The sequence below is a fragment of the Hemiscyllium ocellatum genome, chromosome 34 (genome assembly GCF_020745735.1).
Source record: "Hemiscyllium ocellatum isolate sHemOce1 chromosome 34, sHemOce1.pat.X.cur, whole genome shotgun sequence".
Classification (NCBI taxonomy): domain Eukaryota; kingdom Metazoa; phylum Chordata; class Chondrichthyes; order Orectolobiformes; family Hemiscylliidae; genus Hemiscyllium; species Hemiscyllium ocellatum.
Genome location: NC_083434.1, coordinates 8,843,534 through 8,865,554, shown reverse-complemented (window position 1 = coordinate 8,865,554; position 22,021 = coordinate 8,843,534). Strand labels below are relative to the sequence as shown.

At 40.3% G+C, this 22,021-nt stretch overlaps 1 protein-coding gene across 3 annotated transcripts in view; it reads right to left on the bottom strand.

Annotated features, from left to right (window-relative positions):
* LOC132832127 (F-actin-uncapping protein LRRC16A-like) overlaps positions 1-22,021 on the bottom strand; it is a 458,164-nt gene that overhangs the window by 10,314 nt on the left and 425,829 nt on the right. The window contains exons 34-37 of one of the 3 annotated variants that reach the window (XM_060849857.1): positions 19,554-19,632; positions 16,168-16,371; positions 10,265-10,408; positions 8,981-9,136 (exon numbers count right to left, since the gene is read on the bottom strand). In XM_060849857.1, the coding sequence (XP_060705840.1) occupies positions 8,981-9,136; positions 10,265-10,408; positions 16,168-16,371; positions 19,554-19,632 (583 nt within the window). The remainder of the gene's footprint in view (positions 1-8,980; positions 9,137-10,264; positions 10,409-16,167; positions 16,372-19,553; positions 19,633-22,021) is intronic. The other 2 variants (XM_060849859.1, XM_060849860.1) reach the window with 2 other exon arrangements.

Sequence of the window (22,021 nt, the reverse complement as noted above, 5' to 3'; positions counted from 1 at the left end):
CTACTTTAGTATTTGGTTGAGTTTAAAAGCTCTAAATAAGTTCCTATACAGTTTGAAAAATTAAGCACAATGTATCCCAGGAAAACCTTAACTTTATTACAACCTCCTTATAAATCATTACAAAACTCACTAATAGGAACATTGTATAGCTTCAGTCGCTATGGGAACATCAATTCATTTGGGAACAAATGGTTGTTGTGCACCTCAACTGTGTAAACCCATCTTGATTCCTTTATCCCTAATTACTCTTGTCGAAAAAAACATTCAGATTGAATCTCTCATCTGGAGTATTCCTATATGATCTTTTAGGACACTGTTTAAGTATGTTAACGTTCATTCTTTACTTTTAGCTTTATTGAAAAAAAATGGACTTAGTCATGACATTCCAATTTCTAGTTAAAATTGATTATATAAATTGGCCTTTTCATAGATCATTTATTTGGCGAAGTACTTTTTGCAACTTGAATATTGAAGAAAATTGACTCAAACTGAGGTAGTGGGCCCCAATAATCAATAATGTGAAGCCTTTAAAAGGAATATAACATTACACTCAAACACAGTCCTAGGCACTGTAAAGGATATAAACCTGCTTGGTCCCCAATCACTGGCATTGGCTTTACTGGTTGCTACATTGCCTCAGACATCATTGGTCAACTCATTCTCATACCTTTGGACACAGAGGTCAGGGAAAGAATAGCGATGTTGTAGGACTAGGAGCATTAGTGTCAGCAAAACCTACTCCCCTGTATAGAGCTTGTTCCTCTTGCTTCTACAAGCTACAGCTGGCCCTAAACACAGGCACTGATCCACAGTACATCATGCATGGCCAAGAAACTAAGCATCATACTGGCACAGGCTAAGACCGGAGGGGCAAAGGTCAAAATCATGCCATTTATAGAAAAATGTCAAATAGCATACAATATATTGTCATCTGTGCCACCAAAGTGCCCTAAATAAACTTTCTCATAACCTCTCCTGTGCCCCCACTTTGTTAGTGTACTCCATAGTTATGCAGCTGAGGCAGAGGGAAATTGAGCAGCAGTGGAGCCCGTTGGACCTGGAACTTGGTTGGGCTACCATAGCGGGCCTTTGAGTATGGTCAGCCCAGATATGTTGAGGGCTTGTTGCCAGATGCAAGCAGACTCTCCCTGGTGACATCAAGAGGGGGTCACATGGGGTGGAGGTAGGGAGTCCAGTCACCTCTGGAATGCTGAGTGGAGATTTCGGAGTGCCCTATCTGTGGTTTTTCCTCTCTTTTTGGCTACCTCCTGGCACTACCATGTTTCCGTGTGAGGAGGGGTACCTGGGGTACATGCAAGGTTCCCATTCCCTGTTGCCATGACTTTGGTCCTGAGGACCAATGGCTGGACAGTGGAATGCAGGTGTACAGACCACTTCAGTAGACCCTGAGGGTGCTGGAACAGGTCCCCAATAGCAGCCATCCGACTCTCCATAGAGGCAGCCAGACAGGCACATGACTCACTGCATTGCGATAGCTTCTGGGCAATGACAGCAGGGTTGAAAATGTTTTGCTGGAAAAGCGCAGCAGGTCAGGCAGCATCCAAGGAGCAGGAGAATCGACATTTCGGGCAACAGGGTGACTAGAACAACTGAAGGATGGTACGGACTTAGTTGGGGCAAATGGATGTCACTGCATCCACAGGAGGAATACTAGACCAAGTTTTGCTCTACTTAGGGGATAAGAAACTTATCCTTCAGTATCCTTTGCTTCAAGGAAAACAATCCCAGTCTATTACATTTCCTTGATCCTCTCCAGTACAATCACTTTCTCCTATAACGTGGATTCCAGAACTGCACTGTGGTCTAACCAACATTTTATACAGCTTCAGTATAACTTTTCTGCTCTTCAACTTAAATAAAGTATCCCATGTGACGACTTCATCTACCTGCCCTGCTTTTTTTAAGAGACTGGTGAACATGCACCCCAAAGTCTCTCTGATCCTTGGTGCTTCCTAGAGTCCTACTATTCATCATGTATTCCCTTACCTTGTTTGTCCTGCATGAGTGCATCACCTCACACCTATCTGGACTGAATTCTATTTGCTACAGATCAACCCAACAATATCCTCCTGTAATCTAAGGCTATCTTCCTGACTATCAATCACCTCAACAGTTTTGTATCATCCACGAACTTACTGATCAATCCCCACCCACATTCAAACCTAAATTGTCGATACATATATTACAAACAGGAATGACCCAACATGGATTATTGTGGAGTAGCCCTGGACACAGGATTCCAATCACAAAAACACTTCTTGACAATCACCCTTTACTTCCTGCCACTTGGCCAAGTCTGTATCCATCTGACCATGTTTCCTGGGATCCTACATGCAAGTGGCAAGTTATTTTGTGAAAAGCTGAGGATAGAATTGGATGTGACAATTTCTATAGAGCAATGTAGTTCATTAATGAAGCACATTTGTTCCAATGTGGAGTAAAACCATGTTAAACCTCAAAGAGAAAAACTCACCAAAACCTCAATTCAACTTGCACTTGGCCAAAACATTTAACCAAAGGTAATGTGGACACTTGTGTCACATTTTCTACAAGCAGTTCTGGGTGGAGTTTAGACATTTCCAGGTCCTGCCCAATCTTCTAGCTCTTTGCTACATTTAGGTTGACTTCTGCAGAGAATATATTGGAGGCCTTAAAGAAATTTCGGCCATTTACTGTAGTTCAAAGTTTAGGAGAGGATTTGTAGCTCAGGTGCTTGTTGTTGTGGTTCTGTTCGCCGAGCTGGGAGTTTTTGTTGCAAACGTTTCGTCCCCTTTCTAGGTGACATCCTCAGTGCTTGGGAGCCTCTTGTAAAGCGCTTTTGTGATGTTTCCTTTGGCATTTATAGTGGCTTGTCTCTGCCGCTTCCAGTTGTCAGTTGCTGCCCGCTGCAGTGGCCGGTATATTAGGTCCAGGTCGATGTGTTTGTTGATAGAATTTGTGGATGAGTGCCATGCCTCTAGGAATTCCCTGGCTGTTCTCTGTTTGGCTTGCGCTATAATAGTAGTGTTCTCCCAGTCAAATTCATGTTGTTTGTCGTCTGTGTGTACGGCTACTAAGGATAGCTGGTCGTGTCGTTTCATGGCTAGTTGGTGTTCGTGGATGCGGGTTGTTAGCTGTCTTCCTGTTTGTCCTATGTAGTGTTTTGTGCAGTCCTTGCATGGGATTTTGTACACTACGTTGGTTTCGCTCCTGCTGGGTATCGGGTCCATTGTCCTGGTGAGTTGTTGTCTGAGAGTGGCTGCTGGTTTGTGTGCTGTTATGAGTCCTAGTGGTTGCAGCAGTCTGGCTGAGAGTTCGGAAATGCTCCTGATGTATGGTAGTGTGGCTAGTCCTTTGGGTTGCGGCATGTCCTCGTTCCGTTGTCTTTCTCTTAGGCATCTGTTGATGAAATTGCGTGGGTATCTGTTTTTGGTGAATACCTTGTATAAGTGTTCTTCTTCCTCTTTTTGCATTTCTGGTGTACTGCAGTGTGCTGTGGCCCTTTTGAATAGTGACCTGATGCAACTTCGTTTGTGTGTGTTGGGGTGGTTGCTTTCATAGTTCAGGACTTGGTCTGTGTATGTGGCTTTTCTGTATATCTTTGTGCTGAATTCTCCGTTCGGTGTTCTTTGTACCATCACGTCTAGGAATGGGAGCTGGTTGTCCTTTTCTTCCTCTCTCGTGAATCGGATTCCTGTGAGTGTGGCGTTGATGATCCGGTGTGTGTTCTCTATTTCTGTGTTTTTAATGATTACAAAGGTGTCGCCCACATATCTGACCCAGAGTTTGGGTTGTATTTGTGGTAAAACTGTTTGTTCTAACCTTTGCATTACTGCTTCTGCTAGGAGTCCAGAGATCGGTGAGCCCATGGGTGTTCCGTTGATTTGTTCGTATATCTGGTTGTTGAATGTGAAGTGTATTGTGAGGCACAGGTCCAGTAGTTTAAGTATGCCGTCTTTGTTAATAGGTTCAATGTCCTGTTGTCTGTTCTGTATGTCCAGCAGGTTGGATATTGTTTCTCTGGCTAGGGTTTTGTCGATAGAGGTGAACAGTGCCGTTACAGCGAATGAGACCATGATTTCTTCCTTGTCTACGTGTATATTTCTGATGCTGTCCAAGAATTCCTGTATTGACTGTATAGAGTGTTTGGATCCGCTGATCAGGTGTTTCAGTTTCTGCTGTAGCTCTTTAGCCAGTTTGTGTGATGGTGTTCCTGATAGTGATACTATGGGTCTGAGTGGGATGTGTGGTTTGTGCACTTTAGGTAGTTCATAGAATCTGGGGGTGTTGTTGCTTTCAGGTTTCATTCTTTGTAGGTCAGACCTGGTTATCTGTCCTTTTTTTTGTAGATTCCTCAGTGTGTTGTTTATCCTATTGGTGAGCTGTGGGGTGGGGTCAGACTCCCTCTTTTGGTAGGTGTTGGTATCTGCAAGTAGATGTTGTGCCTTTAGGATGTACTTTGCTTTGTCCAGTATGACAGTCATGTCTGCTGGTAGTATGATTATGTTCTTATTGTTTTTTAGTGATTTTAGTGCTTCCCTCTCCTTGGTGTTGAGGTTATGTGTTTGTCTTTTTCTTATTATCATAGGTACGATACTTTGTCTCGTACATTCCTAAGGGAAAGACAACGGAACGAGGACATGCCGCAACCCAAAGGACTGGCCACACTACCATACATCAAGAGCATTTCTGAACTGACAGCCAGACTGCTGCGACCACTAGGACTCGTAACAGCACACAAACCAACAGCCACTCTCAGACAACAACTCACTAGGATAAAGGACCCGACACCCAGCATGAGCAAAACCAATGTAGTGTACAAAATCCCATGCAAGGACTGCACAAAACACTACATAGGACAAACAGGAAGACAGCTAACAACCCACATCCACGAACACCAACTAGCCACGAAACGACACGACCAGCTATCCTTAGTAGCCATATACACAGACGACAAACAACATGAATTCGACTGGGACAACTCTACTATTATAGCGCAAGCCAAACAGAGAACAGCCAGGGAATTCCTAGAGGCATGGCACTCATCCACAGAATCTATCAACAAACACATCGACCTGGACCTAATATACCGGCCACTGCAGCGGACAGCAACTGACAACCGGAAGTGGCAGAGACAAGCCATTATAAATGCCGAAGGAAACATCACAGAAGCGCTTCACTGGAGGTTCCCAAGGACTGAGGATGTCGCCTAGAAAGGGGACGAAATGTTTGCAACAAAAACTCCCAGCTCGGCGAACAGAACCACAACATTTACTGTAGTCTCTGATCCTGGATTGCCAGAGATTGGATTTATTAACAGAGATGAGTGTCAGGATTCTGTTAAGGTCATGGTATGCTGATCTACATGGGAACTGCCCAGTAAGATTCCAATTAGTTCCAGAGGATCCTCTGCAGAAGTCTCCAATTGTGAGCTACAGTCAGAGACTTTGGACAGTTCTGATATACTTACCTGTAAATTTACTCAGGAAATGTTAGGCTTAAAGAAATCAGTCTAATTCCTGCGTAAGTCAGAATTGACATCTGAATCATCATAGATCCTGACTATCTCAAACCATGACCTACCAATGCCTCTTCAAACTATCAAATACTTCCCTGGCCTGCCAACTAATCTCCCCAACTGGTCACCTCACTCACACAGAACATGCTCCCTCTCCAAACCCACCAATGCTAACCACCTCCCTCTATTAGCCTCTCCATCCATTTACACGCAGTCAGAGAACATAGAATGTAAAGCACAGGAATATGCCCTTCAGCACAGGAATATGAGACCAAATTAAACTAATCACTTCTGCCAGCCCTTAACCCATAACCCTCCATTCCTTACATATTCATGGATTAGCTAAAAGTCCCTTGAATGCCCCTATCGTATCTGCCTTCACTACCACTGCTGGCAGAGTGTTCCAGGTGCCTACCATCTGTGTAAAAACAAGTTGCCCCTCACATCTCTTTGAAACCTCCCCCCCCCTCACCTTAAACACATGCCCCCTAGCATTTGACATTTCAACTTTAGGAAGAAGATTCTATCAACCCTATCAATGCATCTCAGAAGTCATCCAATAATGAAAATTCGAACTGAATACTTAAACTTACCACATGGCAGTTAGTACAGTAAAAAGGGGATGCATTCTGTCTTCTTCTCAACTCTACTCTGATCCAACAGAGTTCTGAGAGGGATGCTATGCTCCACATTTCAGGGAAAGCTGGGCTTTGTAGGCCTGGCCAGAAATGTGCAGCAGTGAAATCTCAAATATATACTGGCTACTATGATATACACAGACTGTTAATATATGCTGACTGCTAAGATACACACAGACTATTAATATATACTGACTGTTATGATATACAAAGACTATTAATATATACTATTATCTTACATACAGATTGTTAATATATACTGACTATTATGATATACACAGACTATTAATATATACTGACATACACTACTGTGATTGCCAATACTCATAAGATCCAGATCCTGATCTTTAATCATTTTTAATGTTGGTGGACCTTACAAATCGAGATTACATTTATGTACAAAACTACAAATAATGATTTTTAAAAAATCAACATGAGGTATTCTGGGATATAAGGATGTCAAAATTATTGCAGAAATGCAAGTTCCTTAGTCCAAAGTGTGGTAGTGGGTAAAGTCGTATATTTTTAGGACAGGCTGGAGCAATACAGCAAACGTTTATTATCTTCAGCTGTTAAAACTAAGACAGCAATATTAGTACTAAACAAATAAAAGGGGCATTGTTTCTAAATTGGAACTAATCCCAAGGGGAATTTTACAAGTTTGGCTGAATGTCTCTTAATACTGATGTAGATTTAAGTCTACCGAGCAGGAGTACATTTTACAATCATGTTGTTAAATATTGTGTTGTAATGTGTTTTCCAATATCATCTTTCAGAAGCCATTAAACAATTTCCTGGTTTAACAATGGCCCCTTTCCCCTTCTCTGTTATTAAGTCATTGTCCATCAACAGGTAGCCTACAAGTCTCACAAGTCAGAACTCCAGCTTCTTCTCACCATGCCTGGTTTTTATTATCGAGCCATTTGGCATGTGGAGATCAATTAATCTCAAATGTTCTAAGTTAAGCAGCAGACATGCAGAGTTTATTCTTTAGATCACTATCTAATAAACCTGGCCATGCACTTCAAAGTGCTGAGAGTGAAGAATAGATATTCCTTGGTTGCGATGAGTGCACTCCATACACAATAACCCCTCCACACCAAAGTATGTATGCACTCTTTTACAAAAGAATGCTGTGCACATCAATACAGTCAAGGTTCACACAGATACATCTCCTGGACAAAGGATGCCTAGTTGAACTGAATCACAATCCAGCACAGAATCTTTACATTAAAGTCACTTTTTGTTTAATAAAATTATCAACAAATATGGAACTAAGGTTGGTAAATGGGATTAAGGCATAAATCAGCCATGATTCAAATTGTGGTACAGGGTCAAGAGGTTGAATATCCTACTCCTGAGAAATGGATTTGAGTCAAAAAACGAACTTCACAATCTGAGCTGAACTGGAAATTGAAGGATTGACTCGACTAACATGGGCATAAGTGTCCACAATTTCAAGCCATGACCAATCGATATTTTAGCCTCTTCTTAGCAAGGACTTATATAAGATTATTGTCGCCTTTATTAATTCATAAGCAAAATGTGTCAGATGCTGGAGATCTAAAACAAAAACGTGCTGGAGAAACTCAGCAGATCTGGTAGCACCTGTGAAGACAGAAACCGGGTTAATGTTCTGAATCCAACATGACTCTTCTTTAGAGTACTGTTACCCAATCTTTCTTGCATTCACAGAGATCAAATGCTTCAATGATATAATTAGAAGACAAAAGGTTTATATACATAGGGAAGCCAAAATGAGAGGTGCAGGTATACTAAACTGGTAGAAAATTAAATTGTTGTGTTTCCAAATTGATGAAAGGTATCTTGCAGTGAGTCCATTTATCAACTTAAATTAATATATTTAGGAAAAACAGCACAGTCAATGTTCACATGGTGATCACAAAGAACATGAATGAAGTGAACATTTAAATTATAACACACACACATTGCTGGCAAACTTTGTGCAACTGGTGAAACGTTCTGTTCAAACAAAAATCAAATGATACCATTACTGTAGCAACAAAAATCAAAGCAAAGCATTTGCAACTGTAGTATCCCCATCTCCAATTCTTTTGGAACTTAGGCTTAACTCAATAAAATAACTTGTTAATTTCTGTAATAATTTAAAATGCTTTTAAAAGTGCTAATTTTATCTGAATCCAACAGAAGTCTGGCTTGTAATGAAAATCTGAAATTGCTCACTTAAATTCCACAGATTACTTGATTTTGAAAATAAACAAGAGGTAGGGGAGGAGATACTACACTTTACAATACAAGACACAAGACCAGCCTCCAAGCACAAAAATGGCACCAGCAAATTTATAGCAATCCAATTAAAAAAAACGTTACAATTTGTGCCACTTATGAACAAATGGTATACGTTATGGTTTACTGTCTTTTGTAAACCGAATTCCTTCACTGCAATGATTCAAAAAGCAGTAACCTAAATAACTGTGCTGTAGCCCAGACCAATCTGTTCCAATCTTAGTCTTTTGGGTGACATGATGAGAGTAGAAACTCAATAGTCAGGAAATCTTTGAGAGGTGGAATTGCAAAGACAGATACATGCTTCAGCATGGATGCTCATATTTTCTGGCTTGTATTTTACATCCATTTTATACAGGCCCAAGCCAAACTATTTCAGTGTTAAAATGCTATTATACCAGATTTAGAAACATGATTAGGTAACGGGAAGGGTGTACAATTTTTACATCTTATATGCACTTGTTCTTAGTTGGTATGGATATCTTTAAATAAATTATATACTTGCTGGTGCCAACTCCACCCACCACCACCACTCCACAAAGGCAAAACTTCTGACCAGTTATTGGCTGTGATTTCTTGCGCTCAATCTCGCTTGCATCATTCACTGCGCCAGTTGATGATTGCCTCAGTGTTCTTTTGACACGCCCTCCATTTTTTGCCATTTCAGAATCATGTTCTGTGTCAGCTCTACTATCAAGTCCAAATAGCTCTACTAGGGAAAAAGGGCACTTTTTAATTTTTACTTCACATACACATTCAATGCATGATGGAGCAGCACAAAATAAACCTGAAGATATTAAATGACCTTTAACTGATTAAGTTGTCTTGTGTGTTAAAAAGTTTTCCATTTCAGAATTCTTTAAGACACATTGCCTGTCCCTTGCTTTAAATAATAAAATTAATTTAAACTTGTAGAATTAGATTTTGTTGTAGCAATATTCCAGGAAACTCAAAGCTCTTTCTGAATTGCTATGTGAATGCAATTATGCTTTCCTAGTTTCAGTGAGACTCATACTGCCTACCCCTGGACAGCAGTGCTAATGCTGACATAATACATGGACTTGTCTCATTACTTAAATACTGTTCCAAATGTTTAGACACATTTGTGCAGATAACTGACATGAATTCAAGTTGTTTTAATATTTAAATGCATAAAATTTTGCTTCATGATCATGTAGATTTTAATGCTTCCATCACAATAAGTCCCAGTGCAGTAATTTTAACCTTCACTATAATTTTTTTTTGTAATCTTACTTTTGCTTCAGTTTATGGAGACAAACAAATGGAAATACATGATGAAAGACACATTGTAATTGCATGTTTTGAACATGTAAAATGCATGCAATATGGTTCACAAATTGCCATGGTCTGCACAACTGCAATAACTAAAATGTATGCACTATTGGCAATTTTCAAATTAAATGTAAATGCAAGGAAGTTACATTTGTATATTAAACCTTTTATCATCAAATCTTTCAACATTATGCTATTATGTATCACCAATTACAACTCTTCAATCAACACATACTGCAACCTTATCAGTGTCCAATTGGTACCAGAGACAAGATAAATAAATTGCAGAATTTGTTTCACGCTTTCTATACATAAATATGCTCCAATATTCATGCACTCAATATTTAAAGTTCTTGTGGTGCAGAATAGTTGTTCTGATTCATTTGGGAAATGGGTAAGGTGATAGACCTGCAAATGCAGGTTGAAGAGTTACTGTCTACTGTGTTGGTTAATTGTATTATCATGAAGCATTATAAAAGCCCTCTCTCCTCTCTAACTTCAGAATTTCTATGTCTCCTTTGCCTCCCATTAAGTAGTGATAGCCTACCTTCATGTGAAGATGACCAGCTGCTAGGCCCACTGAAAGGAGGACTGTTCTGTCCATCTTTATCTGATGGCATTCTCCTTAGAACAGGTGGAACCAGAGCAATTTTGGGGGAAGTGTGACCAGATGGTGATTCTGGGGTTTCTTCTATAAAAAGGAGTAATAAAGACAATTTTTGTAATGCTGTGTTTCCCCAAACAAAATTGGCAGTGCTTCGAGATAGGTTATTAGTGGGATCGCAATCAATCCTCTCCCAATAGATTATGGGTCAAACTTACAAGGGTTTCCCACAGTTATTTTTCTCTTCTATGCAGCACAAATCCTTTTTGACACTTTACAAAATAGACATCATTGTTTCATTAATATCAAACTAAACATATAGACTTGGTAAAGTCTGCCTGAGCTTTAAATGATCAATTCGGTGAACAATCATATCACATATTCCTGTACAGGAATAAATCTATAAGTGAGTATCTATAAATTTAAATCATAAGCTTTAAAAACTTTAATTAAGTTTTAAAATATATAATGATGAAGACCAATGCTAAGAAATCCAACAAAATCTACCATCCACTTGTGCTTAAATGCATTTCCTGGGATTTAATTGTACTGGAATTCCACATTCTCTTAGAATCTAACATTCAGAGAACAGATTATTCCAAAACGAGCAAGATAGTAATGCTTTTCCTGCCCAGAAACATGTGACAAGCCTACTGTAAAGTTTTCAATTGGTCACTCAGGATAGTTTTGGGTGTCACTGAAGAGGAGTCCAAAGGACACAGATCAGTTCAGGTGGTTATGGAGGGCAGTATCATCTGAAGCAGAATGAAATGTGAGCTTGGAATATCTAAAGTAATTGTCAACAAGAGCTTAGCTGTTACATGGGGGGAGAAAACAGAGACAGAAGCTTATTCCATGTTAGGCAATGATGTTCCAAAACAGTTGAAGAGTTCTTAGTAGTATGGGCTCAGGAAGATTCTGGGAGCTGTGGGCCATTAATAGGTCAGTATAACTGAGTATGCAGTTCAAAAGTTAAAAGCATTATTTTCATGCAGCTGGGCAAGATGAGAGTTTAGAGAAAACACGGGCAGTTTTTAGTTTGGTGAAGCTAGCTGTCAGTGAAAAGCTGCTTTATGCCTTTAAACAAGTGGAGTGCAGAGGGAGTTTGTCAGAATAGTTGTTACTGGGGCAATCTATAATTGAAAGTTGTCTCAAGCTGTTCTATGTCAGATTGAACAAAAATAAAGAATTGTAATCTTGTGAAGTTTAATGCAATTTGATGACACATTGTGTCATTAATGTCTGGGGAAATAGCTCAGATATCTGTAAGCTCTGTCTTGATCACACTTAATATTTGACATATACTGCGGGGTGCTCAATCACGGTATATTATCATTGTAATATATTGTATATTACTGTTCTAGTTTGTGTAGTAAAATATAGTTCATGTTCAAAATCTTGGAATCTTGGGGTTTTATCCTCTTAGTAAGTTCCCTGGATTTCACCTTTAGTCTACTTTAAGAAAGGTTACTGGTCCCTAACCAGATTGTGACATAATTTGAGAGTCTTCCAAAATGTGGTAAAGAGTAGAGATTGCTAGGTGTCAAATTTCAAAGTGAGGTTGTTGAATTCAAGACTCAGGCCTTAAGTTTAAACAAAGTCAACAACAGAAGTACAAAGGGTGAGCTAGCTAAAGTAGATTGCAAAATTAGGTTAAAATATATGTTGCTACATAGGCAATGAAAACAGAGAAATAATTCATAACTCACAAAAAATATATTCCTCAGAGGAATAAAGTTCAATTAGAAAAATGATATAGACAAGGCCAACTAGAAAAGAAAAGCTAGGGACCATATTTGATTAAAAGGGGATATATGAGTGCCGAAAAATATTAGTAAATGTGAGGATTGGGAAGGTTTTAATAATCAGCAAAGGCCAATCAAGAATTGTTTAGAGTAGAAGAAAAGAAGGCAAGATGAGAAACTAGCAAGAAATATACAGACATATGGTAAGAGCCTTCACAGGCATGTAACTGAGACTAGTAAAAGTGACTGTGGGATCCCAAGAGATGAAGTTAGGAGAAACATAATGGGAAACAATAAATGGTAAAATGTTACTACACACAAAAGGTAAGAGAAAAAAAAATACTGGGACTAAAAGCAGGCTAATGGCTGACTTTGTGAGGTTTTAAACGCAGTGATAGCAGACATATCAAAACAGCACGGATTCCAGAACGGTTCACCTGGATCGAAAGTTAGCAAACGCAGCTTGACTATTCCAGAAAGGAGACAGAGAGAGAACAGGCAACTAATGTCAAGCTAACCAGTCATCACTGGGAGTAAAACAGCTAGAATCCAGTTTTAAGAATGTGTTAATAGGGTACTTCAAAAATTACAACATGACTAGGCAGAGCCAGCATGATTTAGTGAAAGGAAAATCACGTTTGACCATTCTATGTCAATTTTCTTATGGGGGGGGGGGGGGGGCTGTAAATCTGGATTTTTAAAAAGTTTTCAATTCAGTGCTGCTCAAGTGGTTGATATGCCATTAGAGCTTGTAGGTATCATTTTTGGGGCAGCAGAATATAATTTGTGAAGAGCCACAAGAATCACAGCTTGGACCTCAGATGAAGGGCTCTGGCCCGAAACGTCGAATTTCCTGTTCCTTGGATGCTGCCTGACCTGCTGTGCTTTAACCAGCAACACATTTTCACCTCAGACATTTACTTTCTGTATTGATGCCTTGAATGACACATTTATTTCCTGCTTACATTATTCTGATCCACTAAAGTCATAGAGCTGTATAGCACGGAAACAGACCCTTCAGTCCAACTCGTCCATGTCAACCAGATATCCCAAATTAACCTAGTCCTATTAGCCAGCAATTGGTCCATAGACATCTAGATTCTTAATCCAAACATGCACCACCCTCTGCATTAAAATGTTGCCCCTTAGGTTCCTTTTATATCTTTCCCCTCCCACCGTAAACTTATACCCTCCACTTTTGGACTCCCCAACCCTCAGGAAAAGACCTTGTCTATTCACCTTATTCAAGGCCTTCATGTTTTTATAAACCTCCATAAGGTCACCCCTCTGCCTTCAGTGCACCAGGGAAAATAACCCAGCTTATTCAGCCTGCTGCTATAGCTAAAACTCTCCCACTCTGGCAACATCCTTGTTAATGTTTTCTGAACCGTTTCAAGTTTCACAACATCTTTACAATAGCAGGGAGACCAGAATTGAGGCAATCTTACAAAAGTGACCTAACCGATGTCCTGTACAGAAGCAACATGACCTCCCAATTTCTATACTGAACACACTGACCAATAAAGGCAAGCGTACCAAATGTCTTCTTCACTACCCTAATTACCTGGGAGAGTCAAAAAGTGTGGCGCTGGGAAAGCAGAGTAGGTCAGGCAGCATCTGAAGAGCAGGGATGGGAAGGGAAATATATCTTTGGTGGTGGGATCTGACTCCCCACCCCATCTGCGTTCTGCAGAGACCATTCCCTCTGTGACTCCCTTTTTAGGTCCATACCCCCCACCAACCCATCCTCCACAGCTGGCACCTTCCCTTGCCGCCACACGAGATGTAAATCCTATGCAACCCCCGCCACCCTCCCCCCTCACCTCTGTCCAAGGCTTCAAAGGACAATTTCACATCTGGTGGAGATTTTCCTGCACATCCACCACCTCAGCTACTGCATCCATTGCTCTCAATGTGGTCTGCTCTAAACTGGGGAAACAGGATGCCAACTCGCAGTGTGGTTCAGGGAACATTTCTGAAACACATGGACCAAACAACCACACCACCCTGTGGCCAGCCACTTCAACTCCCCTTCCCACCCTCCCAAGGACATGCAAATACTGGGCTACCTCCACCACCAAATCCAAGCAACCCACCAACTTGAGGAAGAATGCCTCATCTTCCACCTTGGGACCCTGTAAATACACGGCATCATCGACTTCACTAGTTTCCAAATCTCCCCTCCCTCCACCTCATCCCAGATCTAACCCTCCAACTCGGCACTGCCCTTTTGATCTGTCCTACCTGTCCTTCTTTCTTCTCACCTATCTGCACCATCCTCCCCATCGACTTATCACAATTGTCCCCCACCTATTGCCTTCCCAAGTAGCTTTCCCCCACCCCTCTATTTATCTCTCAACCCCTTTCCCCCTCTACATTCCTGATGAAGGGCTTATACCCAAAGTGTCAACCCTCCTGCACTTCGGATGATGCCTAGCCTGCTGTGCTTTTCCAGCGTCACACCTTGTGTCTGATTCTCCAGTATCTGCAGTCCTCACTTTCACACTTTACCAGGGACTCCACTCTCAAAGGAACAATGAACCTGCACTCCAAGGTCTCTTTGTTTAGCAACACTCCCCCAAGACCTTACCATTAAGCATACAAGTCCTACCCTGATTTGCCTTATCAAAATTCAGCACCTCATATTTTCCAAAATTAAACTCCATCTGCCACTGCTTAGCCCATTTCTCCAAGGTCCCGTTGTAGTCTGAGGTAACCTTCTTCATTGTCCACCACACCTCCAATTTTGGTGTCCTCTGCAAACTTACTAACCAAACCTCCTATATTCATATCCAAATCATTTAAATAAATGACAAAAAGCAGTGGACCCAGCACTGATCCTTGTAATACACTGTTGGTCACAGACTTCCAGTCTGAAAAGCAACCCTCCATCACAATTGTCTCCTAACTTTGAATCAATTTTATATTCAAGCATGTAGATCTCCCTGGATGCCATGTGAACCAACCTTGCTAACCAGTCCACCAGGAGGAACCTTGTCCATCACCTTCTGAAGTCCAGATAGACAAAGTCCACTGCTTTGCCTTCATCAATCTTCTTTGTCACTTGTTCAAAACATTCATTCTAGTCAGTGAGACACGATTTCCTATGCGGGAAACCATGAGGACTATCCCTTATCAGTCCCTGCCTTTCCAAATACATGGAAGTCCCGTGCCTCAGGACTCCCTATAACTATTTATGCTCCATTGATGTTAGGCTCACTGGTCTATAGTTCCCCAGCCTTTGTTTATCACCTTTCTTAAATAATAGCACCCCATTAACCAACCTCCAGTTTTCCAGCACCTCGCCTGTGGCTATCGATGATACAAATATCTAACAAGGGACCCAGTAATCTATATTCCCACAAGGTTCTGGGGTACACCTGATCAGGTTCTGGGGATTGATCCACTTTTATGTGTTTTAAGACCTTCAGCATCTTCTACTCTGTAATACGGACATTTTTCAAGATATTGTTATTGATTTACAAACTTCTCTAATTTCCATTTCCATCTCCACGGTAAAAACTGATGCAAACTACTTAAGATCAATGCAACAGAATGACTGGATCAATTCCAGCTCAAACGTGTTCCTTTGCAGATCAGTATGTACTGTTCCAGAATAGTCCTTACATTTCTGTGTATCCTTTCAGTTCTAAAATGTGACTTTGTGGAAGCAACTGGATGCAGAACGCTCACCAATCCTGTACAGACCTGCTTAGCCAATCAGGAAGGAGATCAAAATGAGTGTTTCAGCTACACCACCAACAGACCAGGGTGAACAGATGAGCTGAACCATTTTCCTTCCCCTATATCTCCCTGTCCTGATCTGCTATCTTATTGGTTACTGCAGGAAGGAGACCTACTCCAGCTTGTGTGCCCTTTGAATTGATCAACTGAAAGTGTACGATAATGGCCCAGTGACAGTTTGTCTCATTTTTGGAATTTGGAATCCCATGGCTCTTGTCCAGCTTTTACGATAACCTGTTCCAGACTACAGATAAGTCAGCAGCATCATATTATATTCAATTTCTTCTCTCAAATGTATCTCATGAATATTCAATCATTCTACTCTCTGGTCAGGAGTTAGTGACAATTTCTACTCACCTGTGCTCCAGCTGGGCCTAGGTTTCTGAGGAATACTAGGTCGGCCCACATTGCTGGGCTTCAGAATTTGAGGTGGTGTTTTTGGACTGGTAGGTGTGGAGGAGGAACTTTTCGGTTTCACTGTTTCCGTCTTTGGTTCAGGTTTTGTAAGTTTCTCTGGTGAAGTCAGGCTGGAATCTCCTTTTTGGACTTGTTGGCCCTTGGCTATCAAAATGAGATTTAAAATACAGTAAATAATGTCAGTTTTTGAAAGCATTAAATGGTAAGTCTATTGGACAATGAGTGCTTTATTAATAAGAAAGCAAAACCAGTCCATCATATGAATCATGTGGAATAATGTATTAAATCTGTATCTTATATAATCTGTTCTTTTTGTTCTCCAGAAAGCAATAACTTGTTCCATGACACAGATGTTTAGCATGAAAGGATAAGTGTGTTCATGATCTCTTGGGGCACAATAGTGTCAGAAATATGCAGACTTCAAACCCTGAATTAAAAACACAAGCTGGGAATATAAATATTTAGATAATGTACAGGAAGTAAAATGAAAAGATGTAGATGGGTCTAATTGAGATATATAATAGAGAAAAAGAAAGAATAAAAACAATTACAAATCTGCAACATTAATTTTTTTCAGAGGAACTGATGCTCCTCACTGCTAGAATTTAGGTTTCAGGACCAGGGCAGATGTTTTTTAGTAAGTTATTATGTTGCTAAAAATTCACTTGCTCAAAGAATGCACCAACCTTGATCTTTGCAGATACCTGTATAGTGCAGAATTTTACGTAAATCTCTAATTAACCACAACAGTATTTCAGCCTGGAAGTGTTGCCTCAGCCAGTTATTACCCTGCTTAACGTTAGATGGTTTGGGGCATCTGGTATCCGCAGGCATGTGCAAACAGTGAGTATGAAGCTAGAAATTCCCGCTTGTGGAATGGAATGACAGAAAATGGGTTAAAGCTTCTTGCTGAAGCATTCAATGACAAGGAGTTCTCATGCTTTGGAGGGAAGAGTTCTGTTTTAAGATGGTGAATTTATCAATTTCTCTGGATAAAGTCATAGAACTGTACAGCAAGGAAACAGCGTCTTCTGTCCCACTCGCCCATGCTGAGCAGATATCCCAAATTAATCTAGTCCCATTTGCTAGCAATCAGCCCATTTCCCTTGAGACCCTTCCTATTCGTATACCCAGCCAAATGTTATTTAAATGTTGTAATTGTACCAGCATACACCACTTCCTCTGACAGCTCATTCCACACATGCATCACCCTCCGTGTGAAAACGTTGACCCCTTAAGTCCCTTTTAAATCTTTCCCCTCTCACCCTAAACCTATGCCCCCTAGTTCTGGACTCCCCCATTCTGGGGAAAAGACCTTGGCTATTCACCATATTCATGCTGCTCATGATTTTATACAGCTCCATAATGTCATCTCTAAGCCTCCAATGCTCCAGGAAAAATGGCCCCAGACTATTCAGCTTCTCCCAATCTGGCAGCATCTTGTAAGTCTTTTCTGAACCCTTTCAGGTTTCACAACATCCTTCCTATAACAGAGAGACCAGAATTGAATACAGTAGTCCAAAAGTGCCCTAACCAACAACCTGTATAACTGTAACGTGACCTCCCAACTCCTATACTCAAATCACTGATCAATAAAGGCAAGCATACTAACAGCCTTCCTCACTATCCTGTTTATATGGGACTCCACTTTCAAGTAGTTATGAACCTACACTTCAAGGTCTCTTTGTTCAGCAACACTCCCCAAGACCTTGCCATTAAGTGTATAAATCTTGCCCTGATTTGCTTTTCTAAGATGCAGCACCTCAGATTTATCTAAACCAAACTCCATCTCCCACCCCTCAGCCCATTGGCCCAGCTGATCAAAATCCTGTTGTACTCTTATGTAACTTTCTTCACTGTCCACTACATCTCCAATTTTGGAGTCATCTGCAAACTTACTAACAATACCTATGTTCACATCCAAATCATTTATATAAAAGACGAGAAGTAGAGGACCCAGCACGGATCATTGTGGCACTCCGCTGATAACAGGCCTCCAGTCTGAAAAGCAACCCTCCACCCTCTGCTTTCTACCTTCAAGCCAGTTTGATATCCAAATGGCTAGTTCTCGCCATATTCCACATGATCAAACCTCGCCAACCAGTCTACCATGAGGACCCTTGTCAAACGCCTTACTGAAATCTATATAGTTCAGGTCCACCACTCTGCCCTCATCAATCCTCTTTATTACTTATTCAAAAAACTCAATTAAGTTAGTGAGACACGATTTCCCATGCATAAAGCCATGTTGACTATCCCTAATCAGTCCTTGCCTTTCCAAGTACATGTAAGTTCTGTCCCTCAGGATTCCTTCCAACAACTTGCCCACCATTGATGTCAGGCTCACCAGTCTACAGTTCCTTATAATTTCTACCAACTAATAGTTTGGGTATAACTTACTAAATCTTTGACATGCAGGAACTGGAGTATTTAAAGGCATCTCCTTAGGCAGCAGCTTCTAAACCCATGACCACTATCATCTGGAAGGACAAGGGTAGCAGATGCATTGGAACACCACCATTTGCAAGTTCCCCTCCAAGTCACTCATCACCCTGGTATGGAACTATATCTCCATTCCTTCAGTGTCATTGGGTCAACATCCTAAAATTCCCTGGATAAAAGCAAATTATTGCGGATGTTGGAATCTGAAACCAAAAGAGAGAAAATGCTGGAAAGTCTGAGCAAGTCTGGCAGCATCTGTAAGGAGAGAAAAGAGCTGACGTTTTGAGTCTAACTGACTCTTTGTCAAAGCTTTGTCAAGGGTCAGTTAGACTCGCAACGTCAGCTCTTTTCTCTCCTTACAGATGCTGCCAGACTTGCTGAGATTTTCCAGCATTTTTTCTCTTTTGGTTCCTAAAATTCCCTCCCTAACAACACTGGTTAGTCAAAGTTCCACAAGTGAATTCAAAGAAGTCAGATAAGAAATCAGTTTTAATTTATGCCTCTCATTTCAAATAAGGCTGGTCAGTATGGATAATTTATAGCCCAATAAAACTGGGATCAGGCCTAAACTCAAAAACTAATAAAAAGCAGTAGGAGATTTTATGCATTTCTTTCGAACACACAGTTGTAATCCACTTGGCTATAAGTATAATATCAGCAAGAATTGAAAAAAAAGTTCACAAGTACTTTTCTTTGAATACAATCTGCACAAATTAAATAAGTTTGGTATAGTGAGTTTGAATACAAGCCGAAAGGGAAATATTTACACAGTTGTGCTTAATATGAATATAGTCAAATAGCAGCCATCCCATCTAGGTGTAAAAACTGACAAGCTTAACATATTTTTCTCAAGACACTGTTACATCATCATCATCCATACTCACCTCTGCCAGCTTCATCTAATCGGTCTACACTTGACATATTTTCATACAATTCCTTGCTTCCAGCTTCATTTTCAAGTTTCTGAGGACAAGACAGTAAAATTGAAGGCATCCTATGAATCAAACCATTAAACCAAAATCTTGGTTAACAGTTACCATAAACCTTGTATTTGGGACTAACAGTTTGAGAACCAAGTTATATTTTAAAATGAACTTGTGCTGCTATTCAGACAGCTGCATGCAAATATAACTATGTTGAAATTACATTTTTCAACTTGGGATTTCTACCATTCTCAAAACAAAACTTTGTGCACAATACAAATCAGTTTACACTTGACCTTTCGCACCAGATAACTAGGGTTGTGTCCCCCTGTGGCAATAATGAATTTGTTCATTGTGTAACCCAATGAAAAAGCTGAAAATGTGTTGCTGGTTAAAGCACAGCAGGTCAGGCAGCATCCAAGGAACAGGAAATTCGACGTTTCGGGCCAGAGCCCTTCCCATTCCTGATGAAGGGCTCCGGCCCGAAACGTCAAATTTCCTGTTCCTTGGATGCTGCCTGACCTGCTGTGCTTTAACCAGCAACACATTTTCAGCCCTGATCTCCAGCATCTGCAGACCTCACTTTTTACTCTACACAATGAAAAAGACAGATACTGCATTTTATTTACTCCCAACACCTCTGAACCAGAAAATCACATTGATACACTATAGAGATCATGTTAATATATAAAAGAAAGGCTAATAAAAAATATTATACATCTACAAGGACAAATTAGATGAAACGGCCAATTTCAGCACTCCACTTAATACTACTTATTAAAAAGGCACTGCACAAATGATTAGTGGTTCTCTTTCAGAATGCTGAATTATGAGAAATAGTTGATAGGCAGAAAGACATGATAAGGAACAATGACAGGAAGCAAGACTGAGAGCTCCAGGTGACCGAGGGTGAGAGCAGATGTACTGGGCAAAGTTATGACATCCCTCAAGGCTTCAGCATGCTAAACAACGTTAAAGTGAATTGTCAGCATAAAACAGTTATATTGGCATTACTGTATAGACTGGTGTAAAAGTCACATTTTTTTAAGGTTAATGTTATAGGGTCGACTATTACATGGACACTGCTGTTGAGGGACTGAAATTCATGCTGCAGTCCAAAACGCCATATCATTAGCAGAAGCCCAATTGATCTCTAAACAAATAAAGAAAAAAACCGTAATGAATTATGGTAATTCCTGGATAAAGACAACAGAAACAAAAATAAAAGTCATAAGCTTATAGTTAATTATCTTCTCTGCAACTTCAATAACTTTCCATTTAAACACTGCTGTACATGTTTTGTTGTTTCTGGCAGGCATTTTTACATAAAGTGAAGAGATTTCAAAACCTTAATTAGATATATGACCGTATTCCACAAGTGCTACAGGGGAACTGAGCTCAGCTGAGCTGCACACAAAGGGAGGTTGTCACCTGACTCTGACCTGATACATCTTAAACTTTCATGCCAAATTGTGTGAATTGTACATCAAAACACATAATAACATTTTTGCATAGGGTAATACCTTGACTCACAAATGTTGATCTGTTATCTGTGAAGAACTAGAGTCAATTTTTACCCAAGATATCTGAAAAATTCCAGATATTTTGGCCAGAACAGGGGGTCAACTTTTAGATTAGATCAACTTTCACTTGAGTATATATGGTACTTTATTAACAACACTTAAACAAAATGATGTTTAGTGAATCGATGTTAAGCAGGACTTAGCAGTCTAATAGAAAATGAATTTTTGTTTCACAAAATTTTATCTTTAGCAGTACAATCTGTCAGAAATGGACAAATAGAGTAAAAGATTTGTAAATTTTAAACATAAATGAGTTTTACCAATAACTACTTAGGGTAGCATTTTCCACCATGTTTTACGTTGACACAAGACACAGTTCACCAGAATTAGACCCTGTGCTCAAAACTAACTATGGCCCAGGTTGAGATAATGGAAATCTGTCAGTTTTAGGATTTTCCAAATGGACTCCTTTTCTCAGATGAACACACACACAGTTAGACATATTTTAAAAGCTCTCAATTTTTAAAAAAATCAATTTTATCAAAAACTGACAACTGTACATCCATGAAACTATTCAAGATAATTTTACTTTGCCTTAAATCTGGTTAAGGTGGTGGAAGATGCCTTATTTAAAAGGCACAGAACCTGATCATGTACTTTGGCATCAGGAGCCAGTACACCGTTCTCCGCATGGAAATCCTACCCGTCAATAATTACCTGCATCCTGGGTCACTCCTTGATCCTGGCCCTCAAGTAGGTGTCACTCCAGCAACAGACAGAGGGGTGGCAATGCAAAGGAATTTCCAAAGGGATGTGATTTCTGTCCCTGAGGTTCTCTGCTGAAGGGAAGACTGGCTGTTGGTTACCGTGGTGCTTGAGTGGCCTACTTGGAGGAGGCAACATATG